Here is a 19,348-nt window from a genome sequence, read left to right as displayed (position 1 = left end):
GAAAGTGCCTCTTTGGCTTTGGTCGGCCAGGGGAGGGCTTCAAAACCCCTAAGTCTCGTGTCGATCAGACACACGGTCTGTGCATGGTGTTTTGCCAAAGTTTTAGCCCTCCTGCAGGGCCAGAACCCGAATTCTGCTGTAAAGAGGAAAACCGTTGCAATAAAGGACAGATTTGAGGCACGGATGGTGATAGGAGATGAGAAATAGAGATGGTAGAGGATGGGGGCGAATCGGGATCGATGTGACTTCTCACACGGTAGTTAGCCCTTCGATGAAAGGAGGGCTTCACACCCAATTGGATTTCCACAACTTGAGAACTCAGAGAATAGGAAAATACAGAATTTTTATTAAGCTTCAATAATAATAAAAACCTACAAGGGGTGCCTATTTATAGGAAAACCGTATACCCCAAAACTTGTGTCATATGCGCAACCTATTACTTGGCAATGAAGTAAACAAAGATAAAACCAACCACACCCTTTAGCTAATAATATTGGTAGTCTTTATTAGGTTGGGTCCAATCAAATCAAAATTTGTGCTCAGATCAAGATTGAATTTGGCGAATTTTGAGTGGGTTGGGATGGACCAGTTTATGGTTTACGGGTTAGGATTGGGCCAAAATTCTTAACTCGTTCAGGAAATGGGTAGGGCTTGGGTAGAGTCTAACCCAACCATTTCTACTCTTAAATACAAATCATGTTCAAAGAAATGGATCGGATTGGGATGTTACTTGGTGAATGAAAATGGAATCCTTTTTCCCATTCAAATTTACATGGTTGCGGAGGAGAGAGTTATTTGTGAGCTAGTCAAAATAATGCCTACATTATAAAACTCTCATTGAAGCCAACCCCAAGTTGTTATAATAAAACATCTAATACACATCAATCTCATTCACAATACATTTCTTGCTTACCACTATCGCCTGTCTTGCTGCTTCCATATCCAAACTATACTCCACGTCCTTGAAGGGTAGAGTATCATCGGAAACTCGTGGAATCCATTTCCATCGTCATTTTCCTTTCACCACATTGTAGAAGTTGTTCATCAACCAATCATCTAACCTGGACTCTAGACAGGTTTTAGATCATAAATCTCTTGATCGCCATTTTTATTGGTGGCCATTCTGGCGCCCTGGAGAGGTTGAGCATCTGAAGACAATAGGGAGATTGCCGTTTCCTGTCCATCACCGCCCAACTGTTGTCCATCACTTGTATTTTCCGCACCTTCAGCTGGTTGTGGATCAGAAATCTCTTGATTACTATTCTCATCACTTTGGGTCCCCATCATCCTCTCTCTGCTAGTCTCTAAATGCCTTTCATTGTTCAACTCCTCAGCATCCTCGATCCACTGTGAATTGGAGGATTTCTGGAGATCACTTCCATCATCTCGGCTTCGCATTATAGTCTGTCCACCCACTTGCAAATAATGGTTGGGATTCGATTCTTCAGCATCCTCAACCGATTGAGGATCAGAGAGCTCTTCGTCATTTCCATCACCGTCACTTCTGATCACTGGACCCTCATTGCCACGAAGAGGGTTGTTGCTGCTTCGCACTACGACATTTTCGGAAGGTTGTGGAGTAGAGAACTCTTGGAGATCATTTCCGTTGCCTTGTCTCGTTAATACATTCTCTCCACAACCCTCTGGATTGTGCATATCATTCACCTGTATACTATCCTCATGATGTTCAAAATCTGAACTCTCCTCAAAGTCAGTTTTCCTTTTGTGGTTGCTTTCCAAGATGGGAGAATTGTCATTTGAAGCAGGTACAGCTTCCACTCCTGCCACTTCTGGTTGAGCAGCTGTAGAAGCATTATCAGCAGGAAAAGACTGAAATGCATCCCAATCATCATCATCATCTTCTTCTTCTCCTTTTTCCATACTATAAGTGTTGGGATGTGCCGTTACGAGTTCCGAAACATTAGCTTGAGGCTCTTTGTCCATCTGCAATGGTATCTTGATGATTGGAGATGGAGATGAACTGGTGGATGTCACCTGAGCTGCATTCTGGCCCTGAGTAACTGAAGCACGGATGATATCCTGAAATGTACCATCCAAGAATGTTAAAATATTGTTTCTCCCTAATCAGAATCAGATACAGTAGATATATGAAAAAAGAGTTTCTTGATACGCTCGCAGATTATGAAAGCCATAGTGGCATACTGCATATTTGTACCTTAGTTCAAACCTCAAACGATCCAAATAGCGTTCCCCACTGTAAATTGGATTAATCAAATGATCCTGACCTCTGCTCATTGGACTTCAGTTTGTGTAGTTCAGACAATTGAACATTTTCTATTCTGTCCACCAATCAGGCAGTTCAGATCATCCACTCCGGGTAAATTTTGTATTACAACAATGTAAATGGGGTCCACGATTCGGACGGTTAATTTGAGGTACATGGGTGCCCATGTATAGAACGGATTATCACGTTCTCCCAGAGCACTGAAGCTTTTCTCATCTTGAAAATGAAAACAAATTGAGAAACTGGTCACATACAGGCAAGGTAAGACAACTTGTGGAACCGTACCATCTTTCCCACTAACATACCACTTGTGTAGGCATCAATACTGTGAAACAATACGACCCACCATGAAGATCACTTTGAACAAAAATCAGGCCACGCATCAGGTGAGCTATTCCACTGTAATAAATCGACAACCAACAATCTGATTTGACATTAAGGTGTGGCCAATCTCGTGAGCATATCAACCTGATTTTCTAGATGTGTAAACCTCATGGCGGGGCCTACCATTTTCATGTCCTGCACAACTGGCAACTTAGCGGAAAAGATAGTACAGTACCACAAGTTGTGGTATCTTTGACTGTATGTGATCAGTTCTCAAACAAATTATGCAAGTGCATCATTCATGAGTCGGTCTACTCCAATCCGACATAAAAGTGTAACAAACATGACCACTGAATTTGACGAGCCATCAATAGAATATGGGCCACTGTCTCTAAATTATCATAATACACAAACAAGCCAGTGGATGGAAACATTTATAAAATGGGTAATGCAAGACTAAAACATTAGATTGGTGAATTCATAAGATACAAGATTTAGTATCAAATTCGCTTCAACATCCAGGAATACAATATTTGCACAAACAACAATAGCCAAAACGGTCTCATATGCATCTGAAAATTCATTGCAAGTGACTGAATCAACCTGGATGATGGAAATTTTGAAGAGTAGTTTCCTTTAGAATGGCAACTTCAAAATAATTTTGCAGAGGCACTTTATTGATGAGAATGTATGTGGGAATTTGGTGAACTATGTATGCTGTAGAAACAGTAAACTTTTTCATGCCAAAATAAAGCCAGGGTAATTTAACTGTGGTAAAAGATTATTAAGTCTATTGCAGAGGTGGCCGAGATCCCTAATGATTCTCAAGAGGTAACTTTCCTGTTCAGAGCCTAGTTCAGAGATGCGGTGCCCATGGTTGGTCTACTCAAGCCATAGATACGACGGCCCCCATCATGGATGGACCATATCCCCAAAATCTCCCAAATTGGAAGATCCTGCCATTTCTTTTTAGTGGTCTTTCCTCCATTAAATGAGGTTTGAGAGTACGGCTTTGGTGGATCCCTGTATCCACCAAAGTGGGTGGGACCCCTGACTGTGGCGCTCACAGTGATGTATGTGCCTTAAATCCACACCCTCCAAACATTTTGACAGCTCATTTTAGGGCATGATCCGAAAAATGAAGCTGACCAAATCTTAGGTGGACCACACTACAGGAAACAGTTGTGATTGAATCCCCACAATTAAAAACTTTGTGGATTCCACATGAATGTTTTTTTGCCATCTAACCTATTGATAAGGTCACAAAGACCTAGATGAAGAGACCACACAAATATCATCTTGATCCAAAGCTTTTGTGGCCATTGTTTCCTGTACTATGGTCCATCTGAGATTTGGATCTGCTACAATTTTTGGATCATGCCCTAAAATGGGCTTTCAATAGGGATGGACGGTGTGGATGTAGTCACATACATCACGGTGTGCCCCACAGTCAGGGGTCCCACCCACATCAGTGGATCCCAGGATCCACCGAAGCTATGCCCAAGTGGTTCGTTTGTGATGGGGGTCCATAAGACCAACAGCTTGGAAAGAGTAGGGAACTCGACCTCAACATTTACAATTTCACCTCTACGTGGATTTAGCTTCGAGAAAAACTTGACACTGGCAGTGTGATGGATGAAACACAGGCACTTAAAAATTGGTCAAAAATTGCATAGGTTGCATACAAGTAATTCAAATTAAGCTGTCTAAATTATGGGTCCCTGTTTAGATGTACCATGAACGAAACAAAAATCAAGATCATTTGTTATCTGTGACTATCAGATTGGTGGATACTGATTGTACGGTTAAAAATGAAAAATGTTCAATGGTCCTGTTTTAACGTGTCCACAAGCTAATTGTTAGTATTGTTCATGAAATCTGATTTATGGACTGACTTAGTGACAGTTTGGCAGTTTAGTCTGTTTAATTTGAGTAAAACGTACGCTGTGTAGGTGTGCATGCATATCAAAAGTTCCTGCACTGACAGAGTATCAAATAACTCCTCTTTAGCTTTACAGGCAGGTGAATCAACTGGATTATGTGGAACTGTTGTTATCTGACTTTGTAACAAGTGTACCTGAAGTTGCTGCTTGCGTGTCACTGGCATTGCTAATAAAACTTCTCTGAATTGAACCGCAGAGGATGGAATCTGAGCAAGGTGAGAAACCAGCCTCATAGCATTGCTCTTAATCTCAATAAGTTCCTGAAATTGAACAGTTAATGAGATAAATATAATTTAATTAGTTCCTGGAATTAAACTAAAATTGGGAAATTTGCTCGAGAGAAAATCCTCTGTAACCATAGTTTTATTAAAGAAAACCACTTAAACTTGATTCTCATAAGAGCACCCAAACTGATAGACACATCAGGAGCCCAACCCAATAAACAATTTAAAGCCCAATAAATCAGCATAAACAGTTGTAAGAACTTTCACTACCTGTGAATGAACTTCAGTTGACACCGACACAACCATGATTATTGCTTCCAATAGTAAATTCATAACATCTTTCTGACATTCACTTGCTTGTGACAGTGTGTGCAGGAGAACCAGAAGTCTCAAGCATTCACCAGCAATTACAAGTGATTCTCTGGTCACGATTTTCTGAAATCAAGAGGATAAGACAGCTCTTTTAGAAGCACGTGATGAAAACCAGCTAGCTTATATGCCATGAATTCAGATGGGAAGTACCTCCGAGATCTTGTGAATTAGAGAGAAAATATCTCCGAGGAGCTCTCCAGCGGAAAAGAGAATGAAAGAATTATTTTCCATGTTTGCGCTTTCACCAAGTTCCCTCTGGAAAATGCTTTTCAGCACATACAATCCAACAGTCTGAACCTGATCATGCAGAGAATTTTCAGATATTTTAGGATCCTATGTAATTTGGTCACGAACGCAGGGTGTCACAGAGGGGTCCCAAGAAATCAATCTGGCCACACATCCATGCAGAATCATATGATAAAGAAAAACATCGTATAATAGAATTTGTGCTTCATATATGCATAAGATATGGATACACTACGAACTATATTCTTGTAATTAGAATATGAAAAGAGGATAATTAAATTATTTTTCCAAATAGAAAGTGTCAAAATGTGTCCAACACGTGTATCCTACACAGGTGTCAGACAACAGTTATTTATTCATTTAAGAAATGTCGTATCCTTGTTACGAAGTTGGCATCCCTTCCTACTTGACACTGTCTAGATGATGATGATCACATATTAGAAGCATTGACATGCAATTACCTGTATATTGGAGTCCATAAGAGTGATCTGCATGCATTTGATGCATTGTCTGTATAGGGTAAAGAGAAACATGTTATTGTCTTTGCTCTGTCCAAGCTGTTGAGTTTCATGAGCCAGTCTGGAGAGGGATAATGCTTCCTCAAGGCAGAAAGAAAGTTTTGTATGCAGCAGTTTACACGAGCTCCTCCTCTTACTGTCCAGGATATGGATACTCTTGATGCAGTCTTGAGACAAGTGGAGAATCTCATTTTGCCAAGCTCCCAAGACTGTTTCCTTGGTGGCAATAGCATCATCACAGAGTTCAGCTTTATCTGCAAGACAGAGTTCACATCATTTTTTTATGGGAGTTTTCTAATGGGAGTTTCTTAATCGAAACTATAGAAACAAAGTTCGTTATATTTACCTATGCCGTGAAATGCAATTATCCTACTTTAAAGTTCAAAATGATGGAAACACCGCTACATCAATTCCGAATAGTAAGGAAGGCAGTTACATTTTGGTCATTTCTAGGGGTCGCAATGGGCCAGATTTAGGCTCGGCCAGGCTAGGCCTGGCTCTGCCCAAGCCTGAGATGGACGGACTTGATCCAGCCCAGACCGAAAGTTGCTAAAAATCCATACTTCCTACTTGAATGTTACTAATATCAATTGATCATGTGGGGCACAGATGCACAAAGAAAAAGACATTACAGAGGAATTACACCAACGGTATACATTCAACACATGCAGGCCAGGCTGAAGTGACATGAGTCCAGACCTGACCTGAAAATTAATCAGGCCATGCATGGGGGGCTCAAGCCCAACCCATGGGCCAGCTAGTAGGTCCAAGCCCAGTCCAAACCTGGGTTGGGCAGACTACCCAGCCCATTGCTACCCTTCGTCATTTCCTGTCTATTGAATTTGTTGCAACTATCACATTGCATTTAAACACAACCTTATCCCTTTGATCAACAGCATATATCGGAGAAATTGTCTTTACAATGAAACGAAATGTTTACTTCCCATTCACAAGTATACAGATTTTGCATTCAACAAGCCTGATATTTCTCAATGACAGGCAGAGAGGTTTCTATACATACATCACAACAAATTTTATGAAGGCAGAATCAAAGAAAAATCTGATACTTCCACAAATAAGACAAACAAACAATAACTCCAGAGTAATGTACCTCCCAAATGTTTCTTCAACAAAGGCAGAATATTCCGGGTGAAAGAAATTACTGTCGACAAGCATGAGTCAGTTGAAGCATCTTTTAAGCACTTGTAACTAGTTGATAAAAATCCCAATATCAACTTCCACTGCCTCTGCATTTCAAGGCATGTTATTAGTTCGAGAAAGACATGGACATTAACATTTGCAACAACAAGATAAACATGGCTGAAACCACAAGGATAATCATATGGATATTTCTTACAAACCTTAGGATACATGCGTCGTACTATTGTCTCAGCTGTAACAAATAGTGCAGAAATTAATTCTTTGAAACTTTGTTGATCTTGGGTGATTGCATCAGCACTGCAACAAAATATTGAGACTGTGACTTCAGATAGGAATATATAGTTATATGCTTGAATTCATGCGTACATGTGTGTGTGTGTGTGTGTGTGTGTGTGTGTGTGTGTGTGAACACCTTGCCCGCAACTTGCAGATGAGAACTTCGTGCAACTACCTGCATCTGGGGCCCACTGTAAGTGTATATAAAGCCTGTCCAACAGAGTTGCCCGACTATGAAAATGAGACACCCCAAAAATAGGCTGATCTAATCATCTTGTGCACCACACCACACAAAACAATGGAAGAGTCACCCAAAAACCTCCAAATTCAAGTGGCAGCCTGCATAAGAGTTGGATCAGCCTATTACTGTGGCCTCCAATTTTTATGGTAGGGTGACCCATCATGGATGGGTCAGATGCAATACACACACCAGGGTGGGCCCCACATGCAGCTAGTTGCATGATTTTATCATCTACAACTAGGTGCAAGTACAAAGTAGCACAAGATTTGTCTAACAGGATGGAAATTGTAAATGGAAGACTTTTGGCACAGGTGCTCATCTTTCTGAATAAGCAAATATTAAAACTTTGAGTTTCATGGACAGACCAACTACCTCTGAAATATTTCATACTGATACTTTACACAGAGTTCCATTGCAACAAATGCAAAATCATCCATTTGAAAATACTTTTCAGGGCAGGCCTGCACAATCTGTTCAAAAGAGAAGAAATTAGGCTATGATACTATCTCTGTAGATCTGAAAATAACAATGTGAAAAATGCTTGGAACGCAGATTAACTTTCCAACAAGGATCTAATACAGCACTAAATACAATGGAAGAAAGAATTTCATCCCTTAATACATTTCGGTCCTTGTGAGGTTCAAAAGTTGAATTGATATGCTATATTTTACTAATGGATCCGAAAATAAAATTTTAAATTTTAAAAAGTGATATTAGATCCTAATGCAGCAACATAACATTACAACAGACTGCAACAAGAGTTCATGCCAAACATGAACACAGAGTGCAACGAGTTCATGCCAGAACTTAAGTGATACATGTTGTAGATCATTAGGCAATCACATATTATTGAATCCTAGAGAGCACCAAATCTACTATTGGAAACCTCATTAATGGCATGTTTCGTTTGTGTTAGAGAAGAATCTGTTTCCTTCTCAGGTTTGACTATGTTAGCCCTTGTTCCAAGCTGGGCCTCATTAGGTTACTCCAGCTTGACAGACTTTTGCTGTCTATCCAAGACCGAGTCAATCTCTTCCACCCGGACTGGAGCAAAGCAAGTGGTGGCGCTCGCAACGAGCCTAGAAACAAAAGACCTTCTGCAGCCCCTAAACGAATGAATAAGGGGAGAAGGAGGCGTTCGATGTTTCAAATCTCAAGGAGGACGTGCTCAGAATGGCCAAAGACGTCATGCAAGATACGGCAGAGAAAAGCAAAAGCGATGACTGATGCCCAAAGTGTAAGACCAGTGGAATCTGCCTGGCCGATTGCAAGCAACAAGGGGCGGAGTGTGTCTTACATTTTTGAGAAGGATAATCACAGGCCGACTGCAAGTATCACCCAAAGAGGAAGGCACAGCAGACCACATACCAGGCGCAAGAGGATAAAGGCGCCCGAGGCATTCTCACAAAAGCAAGGTGTGGAAGTGCTGAAAGGTTGATAGCTGCATATACCCCATGTTTTTACTAATATAAATAAGAGGGCTGGGGCTCTCTCTGGTGATCTGGTTCATGTGTTGTTGTGACGTGTGCTCCCTGGTTAGAGGTTTTTGACTAACTTGTCTCTTGCAGTGTGATGTGTGCTCTTCTCGTTTCCATCTCCTCCTTCAACAACTTAGCAACTTCTTCGTTTAACGCTCTTCTTGCCAAAATGTGTCATGCAACCAGTGTTTATTCAAGGCAGTCGGCTCGACTCGTTTATGTACCGGGTAGTTAGAATGGACCCATTTATGAACAAGACAGTTGGTTTAAGCTTGTTTGGACTGGGTGATTGTCCCAGCCTTCGCTGAGAATTATGATTGTACTAGGCTTATTTACTTTGAGCAGTTGACTCAAATTCATATTTTATATTAGATAATTGGTCCATTCTTGTTTGTTCTAGATAGCAGTCCACACTTATAATTGTGTTGGGCAGTTGGCCCAGCGTTGGTTTAGCCGGATAGTTAATCAAGACTCGTTCCTTATATTGTTTAAAGTTGTTCCATTCTTATTTGTTCCAGAGAGTTGTTCGGACTTATGATTGTGTTAGGCAATTGGCCTAGCCTTGGTTGAGTTGGATAGTTGATCTAGACTCGTTTGTGCCGAATTATTGTTCTGGTGGCTCACGTCACTGAAGTTGCAGAAGTGTTTGTTTGCTCGAAGGTATTTGTGGTCTCATCACCCACACTTCTCATCAGCGTGTTTGCTTCTCGTCACAACTGGCGCTACTCATCTCCACAACTGCGCAATTTTTTTAACCCCCCTCTTCCATCTTTCTTCTTCTCATTGTAGCTTCTCATAAGCCTCAAGATTAGCACAACGTAGTCATTTAACAGTTTGAGAAGCAAATTTTAAGAAACAATCACCACTTTTTTGGACTGGGAAATATACAGTACCTGAGATAAATGCAATGTCGCACATACTCCAATTTCAAATTCTAACTTTGAGAGATCAACATATGGATCATTTGAGAAGGGAAGTCCTTTTACCTGCGATAGTACAGGTATGGCAAGTCTATTCCGTGAACAAGTTATCTGATCAGGGTATGTAAGGACCTGCATCCGCAAAATACATGGAACCATGAAATCAAGAAAGGAATGTTCCATTCAAACAATAGACAATCAGATGATTATCCTAATTAATCACAGGCATCTAAAAAGTTGGAATAGAACCTTAGAAGATGAAGAATGAACAATACATGATTATAAAATCAGCATCTAAATGCATAAAATCTTTTCAATGCTTTAGTAAAATAATATAAGTAACAATATTAAATAGTTTCATGGCTCTTTCTTTACCTTTATACTTAATGCTATTTCCTATTACTTCACGTTGCATTTGATTGCACCAAATATCATAAAATTTCATTATTAATCAGCCTAATTTGGGGCAGAATACCATGAAATTGGTGCAACCAAGAGCAACCTTAATTAAAAATCTAGTAATGAAAGCTACACACTATATAGCTTACGCATCACGCTTAAAGGGGGTGAATGCTACGCTATACACCATTCGCTATTTAAAATACTGAAGGTAGTGAATGGCAAAGTGAAGGTAGTCGATGGCACCTTCACTAACATTATAGGATAAAGGTCTTACACCCTTATCTTCACTCATCTCTTTCCCCTAATTTTTAGAGCTGTACATGAACCAAGTTAGCTCGGTTAACTCGCTGGACTCAACTCGAAAAAGCTCGATTCGACTCTGTTCAAATCTGAGTTCGAGCTGATTTTTGGAGCTCAAAAAAATTTCGAGCCGAGTTCAAGCTTGTCCGAGCTCGAATCAACTCGGATCGAACCTCAAATCGAATAAGTCGTTTAGTCGTTAAGCGTCACGAGCTTATGCCAATAGGGGCGGCACTCCGGATTGAACGTGTCGCAGCACTGTTGGGCGTCGAAGCGAAGATGGATTGGGAGCTATCTCGCAGGAGGTAACACGATGGCCAAAAAGCTTTCTCTAGCTAAGTAGAGGATTTAGATACCTCCTCGAACTGCTCGTTCTTTATCATAAGCCTGTGATCTAGTGTTCAATGCAGCGGGTAAACCTCCCGATCATTGAAAAAAGCAGTTGATTCAGTCGCATCAGCTGCTGCAGAAGCTCGATTTCATTTGAACTCGGATCGAATCAGTTCGGTGACTCGATTATTTTGATATTGACGTTGCTCACCAAGTGTTTGATGAAATGAATCAACGAAGTATTGTTTTGGGTGCATACATTCTCCGCGGGATTGGTTGGTGGCGAGGAAGGTATGGATATGAAACAAATCACTACAAATTACAAAAAAAAAATAATAATAATAATAATAATAAATAAATAAATAAATTTACATGATAAAACTACCCTCATATATTGATTTTGATGCTGCCGACCGAATGTTTGATGAAATATCTGAAAACTGCTTCTGTTGTTTTGCATAGAGAAATTGAAGGTGTATTCCATGTATTTGAGAAAATGTCACACAGGCTCGAACTCGGCTCGAATCGGCATGAGTTGTTGACCGAACCGAGCCGAGCTGGCTAGTCAGACTCGAGGACCGAGCCGAGCCGAGTTTGAGCTAGGCTAAGCTACTGGCCAAGCCAAGTCTAGTTGTGCCAAGCTTGAGTCGGTTCGACTCGTGTACAGCTCTACTTATTTTTCAAAGCTTACTGTGAATTTGGAGATTGATTTTTGTAAGAGCTCGTGATCATCCAACTTTCATCAAGACCTCTTGTACATCCTACACTATTCTCGTCGTATATGTTGGTGATATTGTTTCGCCTGACAATAGCAAAATGAAGAATGTGTTTTACCTTTGTAATAATCTTTGAAGCCATTCAAAAAAAAAAAAAAAAAAAACCATAACCTAAGGAATAACGGCTTTGAAGCAACTGTTGTCTGCTGGCTGAAAAGCCGTTACACACGTTTGCCAAAGGAAAATCTATTTTGACTAGGACCTTCAAAATTAAGAGTTTAGACTTGCTAAAATATTTCCTTGGAATTGAAGTTGCTCAATGTACATCCCAACGAAAATGTGTCCTAAACCTTTTGCAAGAAATAGGATTTGGGTTGTGCATTCTGCAACACCTACTAAGGTGAATCACAATCTTTCTTTCTTTGCCTTTTTTTAGTGTCCCCGCCCTATTTTTTAGGCAAGACTATTCCCTACGGATGTGCCCAATCACCCACAACCACATGCATCGGGTAATGCCAGGGTGGTGAATCACTGTCTTCATCATAAGGAATCAGAGAATCTTGACTATCTAGCATTTATGCCCCATTTTGTCGAGAAGATCTATTTGACAATCACTTGTCCAGCTATTGCATATGTTGCAAGTGTAGCCAATCAGTTCATGCACTCTCTACACTCCAATCATTTTGAAGTTATCTACAGAATTCTCCATTACTTGAAATTAGCTCCAAGCAAAGGATTTTGGTATAACAATAATGGTCATCTTCACATCTAGGCATATTATGATGCCAATTGGGATGGGTTTTCTGATGCTAGGAGGGTCACAACCGGTTATTGCACACTTGTAAGAGGTAGTCTTGTCTCTTGTAAAACTTACACGCAACTATACTTGCTCACTCAAATGTTAAAAGTTGAATGCCATCCCATGGCTCATTCTACATGTGAGGCATTGTTCAAAGTATTGTTGATATTATCGAAATATCCTAGATATCATCCGTACCTCTAGCTCCGTACCTCTAGATAACACTGGTATTATTAGAAATTCTACGTATCGGCGATATATTGCTAAGTATCCCCAAGCTATAGATATGACCAATGTATTACCAATATTTTCGATTTTCTAAATTCCAGGTGTCACTTGTATCACCAATATTTTCGATTGTGTAAATTCTAGGTATCGCTTGTATCGGCAGTATTTTGATAACATCGCCATATGTATCGATATCACCAAAAATCTGTTTATTAAAAAAAATCATTTCAATTTTTTTATGGGCGCATGGTTGTATGCAGTGTTTGAAATATTGATATCGCGTTACGTATTGCATCCTTGGGATACAGATACGTATCGGTTATCACATGGGATATATCATTTGTAGCTAATAATTTATCGCACTTTTTGGGAAACATGGGGAAACATTGGGAAAATGGTTGAATTTTTCAATGAAACTTTATGGATTGTTAGAAAAGACCTTAATGCACACTTTTAAATCATAACATCTCAAAAAGGAAGTGCACATAATAGGTTTCCTTTGTACAGGGTCCTAAGTTATGCGCTGTCTAACTGAACTAATATTGAATGCATAACATTTAGAGTGTATGTGATGATCTTAGTCTCAATTGATACTTGGTTGAAGAGAAATTTCCAAAAAAATAAAAAAATTAAAAATGATTTTTAATTTTCCAAAAATTGACACGAACTAAACGAATCAATAGATCAACCCTCATACATGCTTGATTTCATGTTTAGAGTGCAACATTGCAAGCGATTTCAGAGAAATTGGAGACTTTTTTAATTTTCCCCAAATTGGACCACCTACACTTAAATTTCGAAATTAGAGTGTATGTGATGATCATTTCATCAAATACTCCTAAAATACTTCGAAGTTAATCTCAATTGACAGCTAGTTGAAGGAAAATTTCAAAAAAAAAAAAAAAAAAAAACATGGAGAACTTGAAGAATTAATGGATATCGAAATCAAAGCTCCAACTCCATGATTTTTTATGCAAAACATGAAGAACGAACAGATTTGTGACCATTTGACACTAATTTAACATAATTTCAATTTTTTTTTTTAAAAAAAAAGGATTGGAAATTGAAAATGCTCACCGGATCGAACATGTGTGATATATCAGCACTACCTGTGTTTTGTATCACACAAGTGGGATACAAGATATATCATGGGATATATCAGCCAATATCGTCGATATTTAAAGAATTGGTTGTATGCAATATTCAAATTTTCAACGATAATATTGATAATGTCATGATATTATCATTATCGCAACATAAGTAATTTTGAGACTAGAATCTTTTATTTCCTTTCCAGTTGTCGACGATTTCTCGGCGAAATATCGATAGATGGAAGGTTGAATGGATGGGATGCTTGGACTGATTTCTCACAACAACACATGCTTTTAGGCCCCATTAAATGAAAAACTTATTATGTATGCATTCTTTTTATAAGTTTTTTAATTCCTAAATATGCAAATATGTGTATTTTAACATCTCCTGAAGTTTAAACGAAAATTTTCAGCATTTTCCCCATGTTTGCCCGATGTCTCCCATCATTTCCGATTATTAACGATATCGATATTGTTTCAATGTCCCTGGCTAGCGAAACTTGTAATGATACCCAGTGTTTTAAATATCGATCATATCGGCTTATATATCGCATGATATATCTTATATCCCACCTGTGCAATATGAAATGCACAGGTAGTGTTGATATACCCCACAAGTTCGATCAAATGAGCATTTTCAATTTTGCAATCCCTCTTTTGTTTAAATTATGATAAATTTGTGTCAAATGGCTACAAATCCATTGGTTTTTCATGTTTTGCATGAAAAATCACGGAGTTTGAACTTTGATTTCGATATTCATTGGTTCTTCATGTTCTCTATGTTTTTTCTTGAAAATTTCCTTAACTAACTGCCAATTGATACTAGTTTCGAAGTGTTTAGGAGTATTTGATGAAATGATCATCACATACATACACTCTAATTTCGAAATTTGAGTGTAGGCAGTCCGATTTGGGAAAAAATCAAAATTTTACAAATTTCTCCCAAATTGCTTGCAATGTTGCATTCCAAACATGAAATCAAGAATGTATGATGGCTAATCCACTGATTTGGTAGGTCCTTGTTAATTTTAGGAAAATAAAAATCATTTAAAATTTAAAATTAATAAATTATTATTAAAATATTAGTTTTTCCCGAAATTTACCTTCAACCAGCTGTCAATTGAAACTAATTTCGAAGAATTAAGGAGTGTCTGATGAAATGATCATCGCATACACTCTAAATATTATGCATTCAATTTGCGTATCGTTGCATTAGTTCAGTCAAACAGCGCATAGCTTAGGACCCTATACAAAGGAAACCTATTATGTGCACTTCTTTTTTGAGATGTTATGATTTAAATGTGTGTATTAAGGTCTTTTTTAACAATCTCTGAAGTTTGATTGCAAAATTCAACCATTTGCCCAATGTTTCCCCATGTTTCCCAAAAAGTGTAATAAATCACCCGATATAAACAATATATCTTGTGTGATAACCGATACATATCTATATCCCAAGGATGTGATACGTAATGCGATGTAGATATTTTGAACACTAGCGATACCGATACTTCGAATGGTGATGTGAGTTTATTTGGCTTCAATCTCTTCTTTAAGATATTGGTATAGAAGTCTCCACTCTACTCCCCTTACATTATGACAATCAAGCAGCCATTCATATTATGCCCAATCAAGTCCTTCATGAGAGGATGAAACACATTGAAGTTGATTGTGACTTTATGCATGAGAAGATATTATCGGATTTCTTTGAACTCCATATATCCTTACCAAGGTAATCCATCCTTCACATCTCTAGGAGATCACATGCAGGCTAGGCATGTATTGCACCTTTACTCCAGCTTGAGGGGGATGTAGGAGATCTTGGGCGTGTGGAAACAGATGCATATGTAGAGTAGTTTATTTTGCATGTGTGCCATGCATTGTGTGGAGTATCCTGATATTATCGAAATATCCCTAATATTATTTGTATTTCCATCTCGGCGATACTGATAACACTAGTAGCAATAACAATAACACTAGTACTCACCAAGTATCGGCGATGTATCACTAAGTATCGCCAATGTATCACCAATATTTTCAACTGTGTAAATTCTAGTTGTCACTTGTCTCGCTAATATTTTCAACTGTGTAAATTCAAGGTGTGGCTTATATCATCATTGTATTTATCACCAAAAATCTATTTATTAAAAAAATTCCATTTCAAATTTTTTTTTTTATGGGTGCATGGTTGAATGCAATGTTCAAATTCTTGACACTAATATCAATCATATCGAGATATTATCGTTATCGCAACATGGGCGATATCGCGACTACAGTCTTTCGTTTCCTTTCTAGTTGTTGACAATTTCTCGACGAAATATCGTGTGTTGTAGATATTCTGAAATACGGATGGATGTTTGGATGGAGGTTGGATGGATGGGATGGATGGGGTGGTTGGACTAGTTTCTTATGACAGCACATGCTTTTAGGCCACCATTAAATGGAAACTTATAATGGATGCATTCTTTTTGCAATTTTTTTATTCCTAAATATACAAATATGTGTATTTTAGCATCTCTTAAAGTTTCACTGAAAAATTCCACCATTTTCAATATGTTTCCCATATGTTTCCCGCATTTCCGTTTACCAACAAATATATCGATATTGTTTCCGTATCCATGACTAGTGAAACTTGTAGTGATACCAATGCTTCGAATGCTGGTTTCATGTTTTGGTGCTCCCTCAAGACATCATACCTTTTAGTACGGGTTTTATAATAATAAGATTAGGGTGTGCTAGAGATCATACATTAAGCAAAACTCTTCCTTCTCTCTCTAGAAGTATCCTCTTTCCTCCACATCATCGGAACAATTTCAAATAGGAAAAAGTAAAAGATAATTATCAAAAGAATACTTGTAGAAGTATAGGTACCGATATACTTGCAATCAAGGTCACTCACAAAAGTCTGAACTATCATGGTCATTTTCTTTGTTTCCTTAGCACAATGAACAGTGGGTATATCTTTCTAATGGTTAAACAAGCATTGATCAATACACCAATGTCAGTTTCCAGGTTTTAAATAGTGTTATATTGTGTCCATTACATGATACTGCTAAATTATGTAGGAGAAATACTGTAAAAACACATATGATACTAGTTTTGTCATGTGTCGCTTATAGAATATGAATATGAAGGACAATTAAGTTGTTCACTAATTGTAACTTGATTGTAATCAACCTATGTCATAATCTATTACATTGTGCCTGTGGGAATTTTACTCTCATTGCTGGTCCCCAGCCGGTGTAAAGGAGGGTTCTGTCAGGTTGGCAGCTAGGGTCAAACCTATGCCATGACTTCCAACATGAATCCAGACAAGATAACTAATTACATCTAACCAAAACGGTTGCTACTTCCTAGAATATTAATATTCATTTTTATTTTTTTTTTCAAAAACTTAGTTTACACACATCCTAACAAAATCCATGGTTCTGCTTATGCAAGCAAATGGAGTGTGTGGCTGACAAATTCAACTAGTTCAAACTGAATATGAAGATATGATTAGAAAAATGCTAATTCCAAGCATAAGTGTTAACGCCTTGCTAAACCTGAGACTATAAGGCTTGCAGTAATAATTTCACCTGTAGGAGTTCTCGACAAAGGTACAAGGTAAGGAATTCTTGGCTAAAAAATCTTTCCAATGAGAGAGATTGAAGGACCAACAAGGCGATTTCATAAAACTTCAACCCCAAGATATTTTGGTCTTTGACCATTGAATCTCCACCAGATTTTATTTTACCAGGACTAGGAAATGGTATTACGTGTTTACCCACTTCCACCTGCTGACCCTGAAAGAGAACAAGCAGAGAAAATCCCCAGAGGAAATAAAATTCTCTTAGTTCCAATCTGACCATGCTGTATCCAGATATGAAGATGCTTTTCGATACATCTTTGCTGCTTGATTTGGAATTCCCATCCGTTTCAAACTTCATAGGAACTGCATCCAGTGCGATTGCTTTTAGAATTACTGGCCAGACTTCATCTAGACATGATTGCACCTTTGATGAAACTAATGATGACTGGATTCCATCCAGGAAAGGTTTGTACTGTAAAGAATAGAAGGAAAAAAAAAACCATTAAAGGGAGCCACAGTGAATCTGTATACAAATATGTGGAAGAATGAAACTTACATTACTCTTAGACTCCAAACCAAAGCAAATATGAGTATAGTCATTCAGAATCGAGATCCAATGCTTCCCCAAAATACTAGAACTATTTGAAAACATCGGTATCAATGATAAATATTCATCTGGGAGGTTGTTCTGCTTCTCCCTCAGTAAGTCATATGTGTAACATTTGACGGAGGCATGGGCTGCAAGAAGTCTTATTTTGATCTGCAGAAAGATTATTTAGAGCTGGCATAAAAGTTTCTAGCATATCAAAAAAGATGACAATCAGAATTTAGCTTTTGATAGCAAAAACTGTGATTTTGTAGTGTGAAGTTTAATTTAAAAAATAAAGGAATGCCTACCTTGCACGCAACCCATTCAGCAAAAGATGGATAATAGAGGTCCTTAAAGTCATTCAATGGCCGTGAAATTAATGAAAACAGTCGCTGAAGTGCAACTGGATCTCCGCTAGTAATGCTGCTCGTCAAAATCTGACATTTCAAATTTCAATAGACATGCTAATTGGCAAATTTAGAAGTTTGTAACAGACAGAGGTCATTGTTCTGAACCTTTGTAGCTAGCTGTAGGCCTGCCTCCAAAAGAGGAGGGCCCGAAGATGTGGCTAAGGCAGTTCGAACAGCAGAAACAAGTTGGGCCTGAATTATATATGACAATTCAATCAGTAAGGCAACAGAATACCATGAAAATCATAGGATTACAGCTATGAAACATTATTTTGTTCTCGTAAGTGCCATCACTTGAAGAAAATATATCATGAGCACCACAAATGAAATGTTTGATATTCAAAGATTCGGGTCAAATCTTGGGAATGACCTGATACTGTTCCATCATAAGGTGTCCAGGAAGCTCCGGATCTGGTAAGTTCCCAAACTGAAAGGCAAAACAGGACGAGAATAATAAATAGAGTACATATAGAACAGCCTTAGAATTATCTCACTACTAAATGCTGCCAAACAGGATAGGAAACCAACATAATAGCACCACCAAGGTACCGGCAACTCCGATATTTTAGCTGCATGCAAGATCCTATACAAAATTTCTTATTTCATGGTTGAATAATAGCATATCCATCCAAGTCATTGAATATGTTGACCCAGTTAAAAGAAGTGAGAAAAAAATAGATTTCGGTCTCTGGATTTAATTTGTGACTAACCTCAATGGTGATGCCAAGAATTAAAGAACATTTAAAAAGAAATGAGGAAGAAAAAATAATGTGAAAATCATGAAAAATATTCAAGTCCTGGAAATAAACAAAATTTGTAGAAACTGGAAAGAACTAAGAGATTTTAGCCATGGCTGTGAATATCAGTATCAGAGGGTGTATCAACCCAGCCAAAAGCCAATATGATATGGGCATATCATGTCCGTGTTGACCTGTTTTGAACCAAATCGATCAAAATTCTTTTCAAG

At 38.4% G+C, this 19,348-nt stretch overlaps 1 protein-coding gene across 1 annotated transcript in view; it reads right to left on the bottom strand.

The window, feature by feature from the left end:
• Positions 1 to 709: 709 nt before the first annotated feature.
• LOC131230258 (protein SWEETIE) overlaps positions 710 to 19,348 on the bottom strand; it is a 135,261-nt gene continuing 116,622 nt past the window's right edge. Inside the window, exons 34-47 of the mRNA XM_058226088.1 lie at positions 18,752 to 18,808; positions 18,487 to 18,573; positions 18,280 to 18,408; positions 17,939 to 18,142; positions 17,390 to 17,854; positions 9,922 to 10,080; positions 7,923 to 8,020; positions 7,234 to 7,330; positions 6,984 to 7,119; positions 5,816 to 6,126; positions 5,259 to 5,405; positions 5,007 to 5,171; positions 4,647 to 4,772; positions 710 to 2,040 (exon numbers count right to left, since the gene is read on the bottom strand). Coding sequence (XP_058082071.1) covers positions 1,069 to 2,040; positions 4,647 to 4,772; positions 5,007 to 5,171; positions 5,259 to 5,405; positions 5,816 to 6,126; positions 6,984 to 7,119; positions 7,234 to 7,330; positions 7,923 to 8,020; positions 9,922 to 10,080; positions 17,390 to 17,854; positions 17,939 to 18,142; positions 18,280 to 18,408; positions 18,487 to 18,573; positions 18,752 to 18,808 — 3,153 coding nt within the window. The 3' untranslated portion in view covers positions 710 to 1,068. The remainder of the gene's footprint in view (positions 2,041 to 4,646; positions 4,773 to 5,006; positions 5,172 to 5,258; positions 5,406 to 5,815; positions 6,127 to 6,983; positions 7,120 to 7,233; positions 7,331 to 7,922; positions 8,021 to 9,921; positions 10,081 to 17,389; positions 17,855 to 17,938; positions 18,143 to 18,279; positions 18,409 to 18,486; positions 18,574 to 18,751; positions 18,809 to 19,348) is intronic.

This window comes from Magnolia sinica, chromosome 17 (assembly GCF_029962835.1).
Source record: "Magnolia sinica isolate HGM2019 chromosome 17, MsV1, whole genome shotgun sequence".
In the NCBI taxonomy this organism is placed as follows: domain Eukaryota; kingdom Viridiplantae; phylum Streptophyta; class Magnoliopsida; order Magnoliales; family Magnoliaceae; genus Magnolia; species Magnolia sinica.
This window is presented reverse-complemented; position numbering and strand designations above follow the sequence as displayed.